The sequence below is a fragment of the Elephantulus edwardii genome, unplaced genomic scaffold (genome assembly GCF_000299155.1).
Source record: "Elephantulus edwardii isolate Elephantulus edwardi_28Jun2011 unplaced genomic scaffold, EleEdw1.0 scaffold00055, whole genome shotgun sequence".
Taxonomy (NCBI): Eukaryota; Metazoa; Chordata; class Mammalia; order Macroscelidea; family Macroscelididae; genus Elephantulus; species Elephantulus edwardii.
Window position 1 is genome coordinate 11,862,640 of NW_006399805.1, and position 18,943 is coordinate 11,881,582.

At 50.0% G+C, this 18,943-nt stretch overlaps 1 gene segment (V, D, J or C); it reads right to left on the minus strand.

Annotated features, from left to right (window-relative positions):
- Window positions 1–1,366: 1,366 nt before the first annotated feature.
- On the minus strand, window positions 1,367–1,976 carry LOC102869727. The segment is given in 2 exon segments: window positions 1,367–1,737; window positions 1,934–1,976. Coding segments are annotated over 2 exon segments (414 nt in total).
- Window positions 1,977–18,943: the final 16,967 nt, after the last annotated feature.

The window sequence follows — 18,943 nt, forward strand, 5'->3', positions numbered from 1 at the left end:
AGAGACCGCCCCTCATTCTCCTGGGAGCTGCTGGTGGATTTGAACGGCCAGAGACCAGGTTTTTGTGTTAGCCGCACAAGGCCCCAGGACCAGGTCACCAGTGCTCCCTCGCGTCTACAATTAGGCGTCTACAATTGCTCATGTGAATCTCCTGGAATCAAATACACAGAAAGCCCGTCGGGGGCACGGAAGCCTGGAGGTGCTGAGCGACAGAGCCCTCAGTTGTGGCTCACAGGGTGACCCTCCGGGACAGAGGAGCCGCCTTGTGGCCAGGGCTGCCATCTCCACAGCAGAAGCCTCCTCTCTTGGCCTGGTGCCACGGACGAGCGCGCACAGCTGGCTTCTCAGTTAGCAGGCAGCGCTTATCCACTGCTCCACCAGGACTTCTTTGAAAACTGTCACACTCAGGGCTTTCCGGGCCCTGTGAGCCCACAGCGTCCAGAGGTTGGGATTCATGGAGGCCCCCAGCTGGTCTACTGCCCTACGCTGTATATCGAAGTGGAAAGAACCCTTTGGTGCGATGGGTGATGGCAGCAGCCTTTCGGTTAGCGCCCAGCGCAGCACCTCTGCGTCCCCAGCCTGATGTGTGCTTCCATCAAGATCCAACTCATAGCCTGCAGCAGGTTTTCAGAGGCTGTGAAGCTAAACGGAGAGGACCCATCTTTCTCCCCAGGAGCCCCCAGTGGCTCTGGCTGCGGCCTTTCGGTTAGCGTGGGGTCTCGAGGTAGCACGTGGTCTCGGGTCACTCAGAGACCCGAGGGCTGGTCCTTCTGTGGGTGGAGGATTCAGGAGAAGAGTGCGTGGATGCGCGCCCACGCAGGAGCCCTGGGCATCTCCAGTCCGCTCTTGCCCCCTGCTGGGACGGGGAGGGAGGCGACTGCCGGCCAAAGGCCTCAGCTAAGGGGCGGGGGAGCAGTTACCATGGCAACCGTGGCCCCGCCCCAGCCAACCTCGGGCTGCGCTCTACAGCCAGCGCTCTCCTTCCCGGGATGCGCCCTCTCCTGTCCTCTCCTCCCTCCCGCTCTCCTCCACAGGGTTATGGAAGGGAGGCGCCTGCGCGCTCCTGACTAACAAACTCCAGAGCCAGAGTTGGCCCAGAATTCCTGCCGCGTGAGCGGACCCCATAGCCTCACCGCCACTGCCCCGACCTGCGGGAGATGACCCCCGACCTCCCGCCCGTCCCTTCTCCCAGCGTAGACTCGAGGGGGCTGCAGGGAATGCCCTGCGGACTGAAGCATGATTCTAGTGCAGACCCACGTCCTCCCCGGGACTTGAGCGTGTGCGCGGGCGCCTGAGGTCACCTCCGTGGGCTGGCTCTACTCCATGGCCTTCCAGCCTGGGGTCCGCGCGCCCCAGCTCCCTGATGTCACAGAGCAGCCCTCCGCGGGGCCGTGTGTGCCCAGAGCTGGGTTTTTGCAAGGCGACTGGCAGGACCCACGCAGTGTGCGCCCCAGGCGCAGAGATATGTTCCCGAGTCCCCTGGCTGCAGGGACTCGGCACTCAGAGTCAACTCGCCGTCCCTGGGACGGGAAGCCGAGAGGTGCCCCGGGCCCTCGGCCTGAAGGTCGTCCACGCTAATGGAGACGAAGAGCAGCTGGAGGGGCCCATCCGTGGCCCGCCGGTACCAGTACAGATTGGGGTTCGAGGTCCCGGTCACAGTGCATCGCAGGGTCAGGGGGCTGCCCACACGCCGCACCACAACCACCGGCCACTGGTGCACGGTCTGCGCGCTGACTCCTGTGGACCAGGAGGGGTCTCTTAGAGGTCTCCACCCGGACTCAGCGTCCAGAGGGTTCCAGCTGCCCTGGCCAGGTCGAGTGGGGACTGCGAGAGGCTGGGTGAGGGGTTCCCTGAGAGGAGACCCTTCCCCAGGGGATCCACGTAACACCTGCCTTGAGGGCTTAGGCTCACCCGGGAGGAGGTGGGCACCCACCGAGGAAAGTGCTCAGCAGAAGGACAAGGAGGGACCAGGGCATAATTGCGGCCAGCCTTGGGGTCAGCTCCCCACGAAGGAGGCTGCCTCTCCCTCTCAGAGACCTGCTGCAGCCAAGTGAGGACTCACGTCCCCGCAACTCATGCAACACCTTCCACGCCCTGGGGACAGCCCCACCGGCCACGTCATGTCCTGCCACTGCCCTGAGGGGTCCCCTAGCGGACAATGAACTAGGCTTGCCTGCGAGCGGGGACAGCTCTCGAGAGACCCCTGACGGCCACCCGAGGGTCTGCAGGCATCAAGACGCCCAGGTGGGGAGGGCAGTGGGGAGAGGGGAACATAGGCTTGGGGGCAAGGGCTCAGGATGCTCCTGGAGGCTACAAAAGACCTGCAACCTGAGGACTAATTACGTCTACACTTACGTTGAGAATGCTGTTGTTGTGTTGTGTACTGGGAGTCGGAACAGACCCAGAGCTGACCTTCCTCTGGGGTTGGAGAGATTGTCCGTTCTTTTGTGGAGCAGCCGGTGGCCTAGAACCATGTGCCTTTGAGATCGCAGAGCAGCTTCTACAAAATCGCTGCGCACCCTCTTTGTGGTCTCAATGACACAGTGAGCAGAAGCCTTGATTTTTAGAAAGGCTTTTTTTCTCAGCTTCATTCGCCAAAAATGTCTGGGTTTACAGATGCCAATTGCCATAATACTGTAGCTAAAACACCAGGAATCTGGCAAAATCAGGACTATGGTTTTGTCACCAGCAGCAACAAAGACAACAGCGTGGGCTTGTACAGAAGAAATCATGTGACTCACCCCCCGCCCCCCAAGCTGATTCAGTTCAGAGCTATGCTGTACAACAGAGTCGAGCTGCCCACGAGTTTCCACAGCGCAGTGTTTACAGGAACAGCTCTCCTCATCTTTCTGACATGGATCCATTGGCAGGTTCGAACCACCGACCTTTGGGTGAGAACAGAGCACGTAGCCGCTCCAAGTCTGGTGGCTTCTGCTGCAGTGATACAGCTCAGTTGTGGTCAGCCTTTCTGCTGCTGACCAGCGTTTGGGCTGTATTTGCACGCACTGTGACTGTGAGTGTGCATATTCTGATTTTTTAAAAAATTTATTTAAGGAATTCTCTCCTAATATTAAGAAGGCCTGGTGATTCGAATCCACCAGCCTCTGGGCGGGAGAAAGCTGGGCAGTCTCCTTCCTGTACAGGTCCCGTCCAAAGCCTGATGGAAGGTGACCATGTGCCAGATCAGATCTACAGTGCTCCGGAGTTCTTGTTTTCCTTCTAATGCTGATTTAATGGGTGATCAATCAGGCATCAAAGGTCTTGCACTCTTAGGACATCCAGAGCACATGATAAGTCACTTCAGCTGAAGAGGCCTGTGAAGGTCTGTGTCACATGGTCCCAGATCTTTCAAGTTAGTTCATAGGCCCAGATGTGGCTGCAAGCATGTCAGGGTGGGAGCAAACCCTCAGCTGCACTCACGGCCCCTTCCTCTTGGATTCCCAGCTTTCCCTCCCGTTTTTCTCCTAGAATTTCTCTTGGATCAACCCACAGAGCATGAAGGCAGGGTGGACAAGGGCTGTATCCTGCCAGCAGGAGAGATTGTTCTCGCACCCCACGAAGTTGCATTGCCACGTGTAATCTGGCTGGTAATTGGCCACCAGCTGTGGTGGCTCGGTGGTGCCACCAAGCAGAAAAGGCAATGCGTCTTTGTTCTTAAGACATGACCCCACAGACCAAGGACTAGAGAGACTTAAGGATGCTGGGCTGGTAATAATTATATGGAAGCTGGAAAAGAAAACTATGGAGCCAAAACTACTCTGTACAGAGACTATAGGATACTCTGTATAGACAGTGTGGGACACTTTGTATAAACAGTCCAGGGTATTCTGTGTAGAGGGTATAGGATACTACATATAGACAGTATAGGATACGCAGTATAAACAGTACAGGGTATTTTGTATAGAAGGTATATGATACTACATATAGACAGTATAGGATACACAGTATAAACAGTATAGGGCATTCTGTGTAGACAGTATAGGATACACAGTATAGGCAGTAAAAACACTTAATATAAAGTATGAGGAGGGTTGCTATATAATGACCAAAAAAACACACAAAACAGTAGCCATTGAATCTATTCCATTTATCAAGTGGGCATAGCTTTTCTTCATCCAACGGCACAAAACTCTTTAGAACCACAGGGAGAGAGGTATCCCCAGCCACAGAACCACAAGGAGAGAGGTATCCCCAGTCACGGGCGGAGACTCCACCCTCGCTCCATAGCTGATGTAGCACAGAGGAGAGCCCATGTGAATACAGAAGTTTTGAACACTGTCAGCCAAACAACCTACTTGAAATTGGCAAAGCCCCTCCTCCACTTCCAGCAGCAGTGGCAGCAGCAGCAGCAGGAAGTATGTGCACCAGATAGACCGTATCCTGTGTTCTAAAACAAGTCTTAATATGTTGTTGTTGTCGTCGTCATGTGCTGTCGAATCACCTGCAATTCATAGTGGCCCACGTACAGCAGCTCTGAAGCCTGCCCTGTCCTGAGCCAGTCTCACTGACTCCAACACACCTCATTGCCCCAGTTACTGTATCAATCCCTCTCATCTGGGATCTTCCTCTTCTGTGCTGTCCCTCCACCCTTCCAAGCATGATGTCCTTCTCCAAGGACCAGTCCCTTCTGGCCACGTGCCCAAAGTATGTGAGACAGAGCTTGAAAATCCTAGCCTCCAAGGAGAAACTTGGCTTTACCCTCGCCAAGACAGACCTATTTGTTTTCTTGGCAATCCATGGTATGTTCAAGACTCTTCCCCAGCACCAAAACTCAAAAGCAACAATTCTTCTCAGTCACCCTTAGTCGTTGTCTAGCTCTCTGATGCATAGCAAGTAACTGCAAAGACCATGGCCTGGATCAGGTGCACCTTAGTCTCTAGACTGACACTATTGCTTCTCAGTATTCTGGAGAGGTCCCTGACCCTGGATTTTTCCAGTAGTCTTAATAGATTCTTTTTAAAATTTCCAAACTGCAAAATAAGAAAACTCAGGGATGCCATCCTTGAGAAACATGTATGTTAGAGAGGTCATGGATTAATGCCATCCTGGAGAAGGGTGTGTCTTAGGGAGGGCGTGGAGGTGACTTGGCAAATGTCAAGAAAGCGAAAGGAGTGAGCAGTTGTGCCCCAGAGTAGAGACCTGTGATGGGAGGAGCGCAAGAGGTGGGCCAGGGGTGTGGAGGGTGGGTGGGACCCAGTCAGCCAGCCTTGGGGAGATGGGGCTCCAGGATCCGTCTGGCTAACTGGGTGAGGGGGAAACTGGGCGGACAGCAAAAGGGAGATGCATTTAGAGGAAAGTCGGTAAGAGAACTGGAGAGTCGACTCGCAGGTGCATCATTACAGGAAAATCTGGTTTGGGTGGGAGAGGCCAGATAATCCGTGCATGTGCACACACAGAGTCCCAAGACTCCAAGCATGGGGTGTGTGCTGACTCACCCACAACAACAATTGCCTCACCTGACAGGCATTCTTGGCTGTGTTACTAACAGAGACAATGGAGACACGTCTCCATTTAAACCCCTGCTGTGCGCTAGTACAAGCTGGGCATGTAACTGAAACATCACCCGTTAAAGGAAGCTGAGAAGGAAGCCGGTGGAGAGTCCAAGGCTACAAAAGGCACTGGTTTAGGAGCACAGGGAGCTGTCGACGTGGACTGGAGGAAAGGACGGTGAATCCAGGGGCTTGAAAGGAGTAGAGTCAAGGAGCTGCTGTTTGCCGCTGGAGTTCAGCATCGATATTCCAACATTGTCTTCATGGATTTGCCCACTTGGAGCTTCCACAGACTTAGAGGCCGCTGCCGTCACCACATCTAGCCAGGGAGGATGTGGAGACTTGCTTCATTCCTGTCCTGTTGAGCCTGACCCACAGTGACCCTGAAGGACTCAGTGGAGTGGCCTCACAGGCGTCCAAGGTTGTGCTTGCTCTCAAAGACACTAAGTGACTAGTGGGTTTGAACTGCTAACTTTTCAAGTCTCAGCCCAACATTAAACCCACTGTCCCACCAGAACTCCTTCTGAGTTTTAGAGAAAATAAGTACCTTGGCCACAAGGGGAACATGAGATTCAACTCTACACTGACTCAGGCTCTGCATCTAATCTACTGCTCGGCCTTGACCCCGTCACACAGTGAGGTCACCCAGGGTCCCCACTGATCCTGCCTGGGACCATGGACACCCTGCAGGCTGTCACTGCTGGATGAGCAGTCTTTGAGGTCTTAGGGTGCATCTGAGGGAGCTCTGGCAGCCGAGTGGTAAGAAGCTACGCTGCAGTCCCAAGCCTGCTCCATGAGAGAAAGATGGGCAATTCTTCCACGCAATTTACTGCCTCTGAAAACGCACTGGAGGGTCGGCTGTGGGTCGGCTCCAGCCTGACAGTGTGTAACAACAACTACAGGGCACAACCAGTTATACACGGGTCTGCAACTGAAAGACTGGTGGTTCAAGGACTGAACTGCGGTCACTGCCATGGAGAGAGAGCTTCTCCGAGCCTGAGTGAGCTCCAGCACATTAGAACCCCCACTAGGTCGTGGGACCGGGAAGTGGAGTACTTGGTAAATATCCAAGATCTCTTGACGTTCAGTGCATTTAAAAATACCTTTTGCTAAGGGAGCTCTGGTGGCCTAGTGGCAAGAAGTTGCACTGCAATCCCAGAGGCAAGCAGTTCAAATCCACGAGATGCTCTGCTGGAGAAGGAGGGGCAATCTCCTCCTGTACCAGTCAGATCTGATTTGATGGTGCACACACAAAATGTAATAAAATAAAATGAAAAATACTTTTCACTAAATAAGACCTATTTGTTTTTCATCCATGATTCCATGATTTCAGAAGTAAGACTCCTATGAGAACAGTCAGAGAAACATGCTTGAAGTGCTGACTGATCACCTTGTTTTCCTACATAACACACCAGATCAATAACACACACAGGGAGCTCAGCAAGCACAGGGAATTCACAGCAGGGAGCACGAGTTTGCAGAAGCTGTATAGCATGTGCTATTTGCATAAAACCCACAGTAAATAGGAGGAAACCGGCAAAAGCCGAAATAGAAGCCTGGATCAAAGATCTCTGGAAAGCACAGAGAGGGAGCTAAGAGAAAGTTCACAGTCCCACTTCCATGAAGAAAGAGAACCGACACCTAGGAACTCAGTCCAAGAGCACAGCTGATCCCAGGAGACAGGAGACTCAGCGACAAGTCAGCGAGAGACGGATGCAGGGACCTGTAGGGCCTGGGGATGTGCTCTTTGAGGAAGAATTGTCCTCTCCTTTCTATTTTAAGATGTGGTCGCCCAGAGATGTCAAAGCAGATTTGCTCACAGGGGAAAAATGAGGACTATTTTCCCTACGTATGTTCATGAGGACTTAAAGCATCCATTTGTATTTGAAAGTTAATTTAAATGTAATGTCTCTCTGTGCAGACATGAATATTGCATTTCCAGCAGCCCGGAAATCAGAAGACGAATTGCATTGGGAAAGTCAGCTGTCAGAGACCTCTCCAGAGTACTGGAGAACAACGCTATCAAGCTGGAGACTAAGGTGCGCCTGATCTGGCCCATAGTCTTTGCAATTGCGTGGTATGCATTGGAGTTGGACGGTGAATATGGACAATAGAAAGAGAATTGATGCCTTTGAGCTGTGTGGTGCTGGAGAAGAGTGTTGAATATACCATGACTGATAGGAGAACAAACAGATTTGTCCTGGAGAGGGTGAAACCGGACTGACTGCTCCTTGGAGGCAAGGATTCTGAGGCTTTGTCTGACATACTTTGGGCATGTTGCAAGGAGAGACCAGTCTTTGGAGAAGGATGTCATGTTTGGGAGGGCAGAGGGACAGCGCAGGAGAGGAAGACCCTCAATGATATGGATTGATTCCGTGATTGGGGTGGCGAGAGTAGGTCTGTCAGAGACAGTGAGGTTGTCACAGAGAAGGGTTTAGGGCTCTTGTTCATAGTGTTGCTATGAGTCACAAGCAACTTGACAGCACATAACAACAACGACAACAACAATGGCCCAAACATGATGGAGGGTGAGTAAGAGAAGATCATCAAGGTGAATCCACACAGCGGCTGTGGGAGAGAGCTCAGCACAGCAGGGGCCGGCAGGGCTCCATTCTGCTGTGCAGGAGGTGGAACTGAGAGAGGCCTCCTAACACCGTCTCCTGCATCAGAACAGACTCTACACTGCTGACAACAGAGCTGATGGAGGGAGAAGGGGCACGACCTGCACAAGGAGGGTGGTCCTTGCATAAGTCACGTTCCGTCCCTTCCTGGTGTGACTGTTAGGTGCTAACAGGTTCACTCCATTCCACAGTGATCCTGTAAACAACACACTGAACCGTGCTCCACCCCATCCTCATTTTCCGCCACTCAAGCTCACCACTGTAGTTAATGTATCTATTCGGCTCCTCTCTTTAGATGACTCTGCTTTTTCAAGCATGATACTTTGTTTCAAGGGCTGGCACCTCCTGGCAACATTCCCTAAGTACCTGAGATGAAGCCTCACCATCCCTGCCTCCCTGCTGCACTTCCTCCAATAAAGATTTGTTGATTCTTTGGCAGTCCATGGAATAGTCAAGACTCTTCAACACTACCACAATCCAAAGGTATTGACTCTTCTTTGGTCTTCCTTATTTCCCATCCAACTTTCAAATGCATACAAAGTAAATAGAGATATCATGACTTGGATCAGATGCACCTCAGTCTTCACATTGACATCCTTGCTCATTGGCATTTTCAGGAGGTCTTTGACAGCAGATTTCCCCAATGCACCACCTCTTTGGATCTCTTGACTGTCGCTATCATGAGGGTTGATTACGGACCCAAGTAAATGTAAATCCTGACAGCTTCAATCTTTTCTCCATCTATCATGATGTTGTCTGTGTCCAGCTGTGAGGATTTTGTTGCTTTGATGTTGAGGTGTAATCCATATTGAAGGCTGTAAGAGCTTCAAGTCTTCTTCACTTTCTGGAAGCAAGGTTGTGTCATCCACTTAATATAGGTTGTTGATGAATCTTCCTCTAATCCTGTGGATTTCAACATACCTTCCTAGGTAAGAACAGAGAGAGAAGGGGAGGGAAGGGATCTTTTTTGTTTGGACCATGATGTTTGAGCCTATCTTACCAGAGGAAGAAGTGATACTTTAGACTTGGGGTGCTGGGGAAGAGCATTGACTACACCATGGCCTGTCAAAAGAACAAGCCTGTCTTGAAAAGCAGTAGGTAGTCAGACACTCCTTAGAAGTACAGATGGTGTAACTTGACCTCACATGCTTTGAGCATATTGTCAGGAGGGCCAGTCCCTGGGGAAAGATGTCTGCTTGGAAAGGTGGAAGTTTATCAAAATAGAGGAAGACCCCCAACAAGCTGGATTGGCACAGTGGCTCCTACGAGGAGCTAACACACAGTAGAGACGGTGAGCCTGGCTCAGGGCTTCAGTCTGTGATCATGGGGTTGCTAGAAGTCAGAACGCAACAGCCTCTAACAACAACCAGAAGAAGAATGCGAGCACCAGCTCCAAAGGGCAGCGTTTGCCCAGGGACAGCGTTCAGAAGACAGAAAGGGATGGGAGGGGAGGATCATGGGAACAGTGGACACGGGGAGGTGGGGACAGCTGCCCTGCCTTGAGGGACTGTAATCCAAGTCAGCAAATACCATCTCTAAGAACCGCCAAATTATCTCGGTGAAATGTCACCCACATCACGTTACTCACTGCCAACAAGTTTCTTTAGACTATCGGGTTTCCAAGGCTGTGATTTCACAGGAGCACCTGATGGATTCAAAGCAATACCTCACAGTTAACAGCCCAGCACAAAGCACTCTATGCCACCAAAGTTCCTTCAAATCACAATTAAAAGCTCAAAAGAGAGAGAGGGAGAGGTACCCTGGAATGCACAAACCTGAAGAGGACATCTCTGTCCTTCTCTCCTGTCTGGTTCACGGGCTCACAGTTCACATCAGGATGTGGTGGGGACAGCTGGGCGTGCCCTGTCACCCTTCCCCATTCAGATGCACATGGCAGCTGACCATCAGTGTGAGACAATGGCTGCCCTTGATGGTCAAGGTGTCCATCCTCAGGGAGAGCAGAGAGGGAGGGGGGACTCAATGGCTCTTACTGTGCAATGCTTCCCATAGTTTAAGATCTCATCCCACAGGCCCCCATCCACAGCACGCAGAGATGCTGAGGCCACAGCAAGGCACAGGGGCCTCCAGACAATCCACCTGCCTACTGACCGGGGCTCCCTGAATTTTGTCATTTTTGGACCTAAATGTCCAGTAATTTTATGCTTCTCTTTCCCAGACCCAAAGTAATTCCGTCAGCTACCAGGAATGGGCATTCCTTCTCAAGTTTTGCTCTCTACTCTTTTTAAACTCTGTCCCTGCCTGCCTGTCTGCTCCCTGCAGGCTGGGTCATGTTCAGGTCCAGCACATGGACGTGGGGTGAGCAGGGAACCCTGAGGCGCAGGGCTGGGTGCAGGAGGGGCGTGGTCCTCCCTGGAGCCTGCCTCTCTCGTTTGCTCTGAAGAAGTTGGAGCAAGAGCAGCATCAGTGAGCTGGCCTGTGCAGGGCACTGTGTCTGGTTTTCTCTGGTCTTCGGCAGTAATGGTCGTCCCCCCCCCTGGGGCTGGGATGCGGTGCACACGGTTCACTCACCATCCTTGTGTGCCAGCAAGGTTAGCCTGCCATAGAAGCAGAGAGGATGACAACACAGAGCTGTGAAAGCTGGGAACTGTGTGAGCAGGAAATCTGGTGGAATGAAAACGCAAGTTTGTTTTGGGTTTGTTTTTTTTTTCCCCTTCACTAAAAAGAGAAGCAATAAATCATGAGGGTATTCTCCTTCCCCATCCCCACCCCCCATCTAATTCTTGCTTCTCTGTGGCTAATGTGCCTTTTTTTTCTATCTTGAAAGTGATTTTCTTCCCTACACTGGCTGTCAACTGATTGTCACACCCTACACAGATCTATCTGGTCCATAAACATGACAAGGATGCCCCAACCCCAAATGGGATTACGTCCACTCCTGTGGCCGCTGTATGCTGGCCACTCCATCCAGCCCTTACTGACCCCTGTGACAGAGCACACCTGCCCGTGGGGCCTGCTCAGTGGCGACTTCTATGGGAAGGAGCCCAGTGGTGGTTGACTGACCTTGTAGCTGTTGTGGAGAGGTCAGTGTTCTGACCCACCAGCGCTCTGGGTGAATGGTCAGATTCCATGAGGAACCCAATGGGGTGGCTCTGCTCTGTCCCGGGTTCTGTGGGCTCAGCTTCAAGGGAGTAAGCTGTCAGGTCTTTGAGATTCACACCATGCTGTTGGGGACAGTTCAGTCCAGATCAGATTACAAATGTAAATGTTTATTTGGAAAGACATCATCTCTTTCTTTCTCACAACCTCTAGACTGAGCAGGACTTCTACAAAACAACCCCTCATTTAAAGTATTTTCTTTGTGGGGTTGTAAGTTGTCAGGCCCCCTATGGCTCAGGAGGACACCAGAGACCACCCACCTACCTTCTTAGGAGACTGGGGGTGGATTTGAACTTCCAACCTTTCAGTTAAGAGTTGAACGTTTAAGCACTTCTGCCATTCAAGACACCTTGCTTTGTAATCAAACCAAAACCTCATTGCTATTGAGTGGACTCCAATTCACAAAGCAGCCATAGGACAGGGCAGAGCTGCCAGTGGGCTTCCTGAGGCTGGGAGCAGGCTGTTTATGGGAACTGTCACCTGCAAAGTAGCTGGTGAGTTTGCCTGGCAGTAAAGTTTTTAGCCACTGGGCCCCCAGGGCACCGGCTCCTTTGTTGTTGTGGTTGTTGTGAGGTGCTGTAAAGTTTATCCAGCTCAGCGCACCCACAAGTGAACCGAGCAAAGCAATCCCCGCTCTTCCATCAGCCTCACAATCTCGCTTGGACTCACTGTTCCAGGAGCTGCTCCGTCCATTTCACCGGGGTCTTCCTGGCTTTCACTGACTCTGCTTTTCCAAGCATGAAGTCTATTTCTCGGTAAGAGCACCTTGTGATAGCTTGCCCACGTATGTGAGAGCTTCTCTTCTTCTGGAAGTCCGTGTTATCTTCAGTACCTTCCCCAACACCACAATTCAAAGGCATCATTTCCTCCTGGTCTTCCTTCTTCACTGTCCAGCTGTCATATGCATATGAAGTGATTATTAAAAAATACCATGACGTGGGTCAGGGGCAACTCAGTCTTGTAAATAACATCCTTGCTTTTTTTTAGAACTATAAAGAGGTTCCTGACAATGAGTTTGTCTAAGGTAATAAATGGTTTGCGTCCTTGACGATTTTTGCTTCGATGGGTGTTCACTGTGGATCTAAGTAAAATGAAATTCTTTTCATCTCTTTTCCATTTATCAGCGTGGGCCAGTTGTGATGATGTTTGCTTTATCTTGAGATGTAATTCACATTTAAAGCTGTATGTTGCCTTTGATCTTTTTCAGTTAGTACACCAAGTCCTCCTACCTTTCAGAAATCAAGGCTGTGTTATCTGTATAAAGCAGGTTTTGAGAAGTCTTCTTCCAATTCTGATGCCACATTCTTCTTTATATGGGTGGCTCCTCAAATTATTTGCTCAGTTTAGAGACTGAATGGGTACACAATTTTTATGTGCATTTTGTTGTTTATAATTTTGTTTGTAATTTTAGAAATCCCTCCAATTCTAGGCCACGGGAGAATGTGGGCGTGTTTTCTCTCACTGTCTCACCTTCCAGTCCAGGGGAGGAGTTTCTACCTCCTTCTCCACAGCTTCCATGGGAAGGGCTCTGCACCGGAATATGGTCATAGCCCCGCTCACCAGGAAGCTGGACTCCCTCACGTACTCGCTCATCTGTCCTGGGTGCAAAGCTCTTGGCTTTACCACGATAGTCTTTGGCCAGTGAAGTCAGCTTTGGGGGCAAGGACAGAAGATCGTGAGGGGAAGGTGGGGAGAAAGGTTGTGAAGGTGAGTCAGACTCTGGAGGCCTGGGAGTGGGGGCCATGCCAGCATCGGGAGGGCGTGAGTCCCAGCTGAGCCTGCCCCTAACACCTCCTCAGCCTCCTGCCTTCTGCACTGTGCCCTGTGTCCACATGAATTCTTCTGCCCATACCCACCTAGGCTCAGCCAGCCCCAGCCACTGACTGAACCAAGACGCCTCAAGGCCCACATTGGGGCATAATGCAGGTGTATGGGACGTCAGCTCCTGGCCTGCTACAGCTGTCTCTTCAGGGGCTCTGAGACTGGTATTTCCTCTCCTAGCCATTTAAGGAAAAGGCTTCTGGGATCCTCCTATTTATCTGATCCAGTCTCTGAAAGGAAAAGAGGGCTGGTAAAAGCAGCAAACCTGGAAGATACTAGGCCAGGTCATCATCACCTGCACCCAGGTGGGCAGTCAGAACACGCCCTCTGCCCCTCTCTCTCCCCTGCTGAGGGTTCTTTTCTGTCTGTTTCTAGATCCCTGTCTGTCTGTCTATCCTCTCCCCTCCCTCCATCTCCTCCCTTCCTTCTTCCCTCCCCCTCCCTCCTTCCCTCTCCTCTCCCTCCTTCTCCCTCCATCTTTCTCTGCCTCTTTGTATTTCTTCCTTCCTGCTTGTCTCTTCTTTCCCTGTTTCTCTTTCTCATTGTGTCTCTATTTTGCTCTTCCTGTCTGCCTCTTTACCTGCGTGTTCCTCTGTCTTGTCTGTGTGTCCCTCTGTCTTTGTTTTGCCCCTTGCCCCCCCTTCAGTTGCCCTAGCTCTTTGTTATTTCTCCTCCTTCCCTCCCTCTCTTCTGTTTCTCCCTCTTTTTTCTCTGCACCCCCTTCTTCTCCCCACCCCTAGCTTTCAGCTTCACTAGTTCTTTTCTGTTTCTCCAGCTTTCCCTCCACTTCCCTCCAAATGGACCTTCAGGCGAAGCCATGCAATTATCTCTTCTTATTCAAAAAAAGGGAAGAGTTTCCTGACGTGACTGTGTCCCAGTCCTGGTCCTTATGGACCCCTCCATGGCCAGCACACATCCACCAGGACAGAACCCTGTTTGCTGACACGTTCTCTTCATTTGATTAGAAAGGAGTTCTTTCCAGAGGTTCAAATAAAAGGAAGTCCTGGTCAATAGTTGTTCCCACCAGAGGGCATCAGTGCTGGCCAGAGGTGACATCAGTGGCCATCCACAGTTCCTCCTGGTGGCAGGGTGGGAGCAGGAGCTGGTGGGGGCTCTAAGCACACCCATCCCAGGGATGCCAGGTCCTTGGGTGCAGCTGGTCTCCCAGGACTTTCACACTGAACTGAATACACAGAAGTGGAAAGTGCAGGCACCGAGCCTCCAGGGTCTCTTGGAGTTCTATTTCAGTGACAGTCAAACACCAACTCCCAAATATCTGTCCTGTTAGCAGGTAAAGCAACTCAGCGCCAGGGCTGGGCACAGGTTTGTGTGTGTGCTACGCTCAGCAAACTGAAGTGGGGCTGGCCTGACACCGATTCAAAAGGCAGCGGGGCCAGAGTGCGCAGTCGGCTGGGACCCCACATCTATCAACATGCTCCTCCAAACAGACGGGCCCACACAGCACCCTCCCTGAGGAGAGATTTCAAACCAGCTGCTAAGAGGGAAAAGACAGGGAAAGTCGCCTCTGTCACTTTGTACTAACTTCTGCCACTCGAGAGTGTTTCACAACAGCTCCTCCTCCCTCGCTGAGGGCAATTACTGGATGGTGCGCTGCAGATGGAAAACCCGAGCCCACAGAGGAAGGCCTTCGACTCATCCACACACTTGTCTGAGAGCTTGCCAAAGCAGTTTACAGGCCTGAACCATTTCTCTTCAAAGACTCAAAACTACTGCCATCTCTGGAAGCACAGCTGGGGGGAGAAACTGATTTTTCTAGGAATTGAAACAAAGTTAAAAACAATGCAAGGGAGGGCTACCGGTGAGGGCTCTGTGAGAACAGGTTGCTTTGCAACTAAGCAATGCAATAACAGTAAAGTAACGTTTTAGAACACCTTACAATAACGTAAAAGCAATATTTTATAATATATTAAAACACTTAATTGTGCTTCTGCAAAAACTGTACCTAGACCAAGAAGCAGTCATGCAAACAGAACAAAGGGATTAAATTCAGGAGAGGCGTGCCAACACTGCATGCTTTCTCCATCCCTACTCACTCTGTATGCTGAGAAAATCATTTAAGAAGCTGGACTATGAGGAGAAGAAGAAGGTGGCACCAGGATTGGACGAGTGATCAACAGCCTAGGCTACACAGATAGTGCAACCCTGCTCGCTGAAAGTAAAGAGGACGTGAAGCACTTCCTGCAGAAGATCAGAAACTACAGTTTCATTCACTTCAACACCATGGAAGCAAAAATCTTCACCACTCCACAGGTAACATCATGACAGATGGAGAAAGGATTGGCACTGTTGAGGATTTAATTTGCTTGGATCCACAATTAACACCCATGGCATTATCAGTCAAGAAAATGAAAGTCATGTTGCATTAGGAAAATCTCCTGTCAAAGACATCTTTAAAGTGCTAATGAGCAAGGTGGTCATTTTAAAGACTAAGGTGCAGCTTACCTAAGCCGTGGCATTTTTCATTGTGGTTGCTTTGTTAAGTGCCATCAAGTCATAGACGACTCATAGCGATCCTGTGAACCAAAGGCCTGAGCACTGTTCATAGTTTCCGGAGGCAAGCCATTTCAGAAGTGGATGCCACTCCTGCTTCCAAGCTTGTTTTCATTGGGGAGCTCCACCAAACACTGTCCACATTGGGTAACCATTATCGCATTTGGCACATCAGTGTCACATTGTTCAGCATCACAGCAACCACAAGTTACCTCTGTACAGCAATGCACAGACAAGTGCTATATCACTTAGAAGACTGTTTGACAAAAAACTATCTAAACCAGGCCCACATTTATGTGAAGGTTAGGCAATGGATAAGGAAAAAAAGAAGTATGCATGCCTTTGAGTTGAGGCGTTGGCAGAGAGTATGAAATATCTCACGGATTTGCAAAATAAAGAAATTTGTCTGGGAGGAAGCTCGACCCAGGTGCTCCTTAGAAAAAGGAGAGTGAAGCTTTGTCTCCTACACTCTGGGCAGGTTGTTGGGAGGCTCCAGTCATTTAAAAAGGACATTGTGCTGGGAGAGGTAGCGGGTCAGGAAGAGGGGAAGACCCTCCGTGAGAGATGGATTGACACAGTGACCAGGGGCTTGAGCAGAAGGGGTGGGTCTGGAGCAGGAGAAGGTGAGAGTTCCAGCTGCTGACCATGGTGCTGCTGTGAGTAGGAACCTCCGTGACAGCAACTAAAAACAACATGGAGGCAAAAAGGGCCGTCTCTTAACTTACCAACGCGAATGCTTTTTAAAACTCTTCTTGAAATCCGTTTGTTATCCTTTCTGATCTATTCCTGCAATCTATGGCCAGGAGTCAAATTTCCACTTAAAATCCAATCGTACAGCTTTTTAAAACATTGTTTTTTTACTGAAGCAATTTTCCCTCAAAGTCAAATGTTAGTGACAGCATCAATCAGGAAATTATCTCCCCAGCCAGGATCGTGTCAAAGCTCAGCAGGAAAGCTTCCCAGGACACACCAATGGCTCAAAGTACCTCAGGCCAGTTAGGTTGGGATGTGGCCACTGACCAGACCACTGGGACACACGAAAATACTTGCAGAAGTTCCTCACATTCTGTGGTCCTTTCCCTCCCCTAGAAACCTCCTCAGTGTCCAAGGTGGGAAGACAGGCTTGGGAAGCTCATGCCCCTTATCTCCTCTACACAGTAAGTAATTAATTTTGTTATAGTAATAAAACTTCTGCTTTTCCTTCTCACCTTCGCCTCGGAGACTGGACCCTCAGCTTTGTAATAACAGCACACTTGCTATCCTGGGGTTGACATGAGTCACTCCATTTTGTCTTCAGCTTCCAAAGCCACAGAACAATGCAGAAAAATCAGAACAGACATTAAACACACCATCACATAACTTCAATGAATGCAAATGACAGACTTTCTCCATGTGAAGTAACACTGAACCCCTCGTCCTTATCCAGACAACCATCACCAAAAAATAAAGACAAGACATTTGACTGGAAGACACATGGCCTTATTCAAACACCTGAAGAATACCTGTGGGTTCCTGTTGAGGATTGTGTTCAATCAGGGCTCACTTTCCGTCAGAATAGACGGGGTTGTAGTTGAGTTGAATTTGATTGGCGTTTTTTGTTTGTTTTGGTTTTGTTTTTTTGTTGGTTTTTTTTTTATTCTTCTGGACAGGAGACCTGGTAGTATAGTGGTGAAAGTATTTAACTGCTAATTCAAAAGTCAGTGGTTCAAATCCACCAGCTGCTCCACTAGAGAAAATGCAGACAGTCTTCTTCCACAAACATGGTGGCCTTGGAATCCCAAGAGGGCAGCCCTTCTCCATTTGAAATGTTTGCCCTGAGTAGGAATCAACTTAGTGGCGTGGAGCTGATGTGCATATGGAAAAGTGCACAGAATAAATCTTATCTTCCATTTCAAAGTTGCGCAGAATAAATGTCTTGTTCCATTTCTTTGAGATTTGATTCTATTTTCACATTACCAAGATTCTTACTCTTCAGAATGGATTACTACCCTCAGAACGTGTCAGCTTGCCCTCCTGGTAATCAGTCAACTGCACTCAGTCTCCACCCACTTCCACGTAGAGAAGATGATGCTTCTTGGAGACTCGTGGAATAATTACACCTTCTACAATCTAGAATTTGATCACAGATAATTATGTGATGGTAACAATAGAATAATTACTCATTTCTCTATCTGTGTTTGCATGTGGCCTAGTCATTTCATGTTTGCTAAATTACATTTTTAAAAGACCTATTAAAATTGTTCAGCTCTACAACCGTGTTGTGACTAGGAAAGTTTTGGATAATTGCAATGCTGGTGATGCTCAAGGTCATATTTTTATTTTTCTTCTTACCATTGGGGAAAAAAACTAACACAAATGCCATAAAAAAAAAAAGACAGATCAAGTTATTTCAATGGGTGAGGCACTCTATGAGAAGAGGGACAAGCAAAGCCAACACGGGGATCATCAGGAACGTCAAAGTCTGGGGCAGAATGAGAGTTGACACCCAGATAAATACCTAGTCACAAAGCAGGATGCAGAAGCTGAGATGAAGCCTTCCCAGAGGGCACCGTTCAACACTGTGCAGAGAGCTGAACTATGAACAAGGGTCAACGAGGTGACAAAAGCGAGCTCTCTTCAAGTGGAACAAGGAGTCTGAGCAACAGGACGACTGTGGGGTGTGTGCTGAGCAGCTGGCCCAGCGGTGAGTCGTTTGAGTCCATCGGTGGCTTCTGAGCAGAAAGACGCGGTAACCTGCTCCCATATGGATTCCGGCCTCGGAAACCCTATCGATGGTCACTCTGCATGGGAGGCAGCCCCACGCCTATGAGCCATGTATTAACGTCCTTTCCAGATGAGGACGGATTCGTACAGACCGCGTCTTACCGTTAGGACCCTCCTTCATGTTCTGCACTAAATCGGCCTGGCATTTAGTGCCCTTCTGGATTACTGATTCCAACCAACCCACCACTGGCCAGTGGATTCTGACCCGTGTTGGCTTCTGTCGGGTTTCTGAGCTGTACATTTTTACATAAGGAGAATGTCCTTCCTTCCGACTTGGAGTAACTCACGGATTCAAACATCCCACCTTCTGGTTAGCATCACAGCACAGAACAAACTACCCCATCACTCTCCTAGAGATACCAACATGTACCTAAGAACTGGAGAAAATGGAAAAGGGTCCTCCGGTTCTGAGCTCCTCGCTTGCCTGTGTGTTTTCCAGCAGGCAAATGCAGGGTACCACCCTGGTGGACCAGTGACTGATGGTCACTAATCAGAGGTGGGTAATGTGAGTCCAGCAGCCACTCCCCGGGAGAAGGTCAGCTGCAGTCCCACTCTGTAGGGCTGGAAACCTGTGGGGGACAGTGGTGCTCTCTCCTACAGGGTTGCTATGAGTCGGAAGCA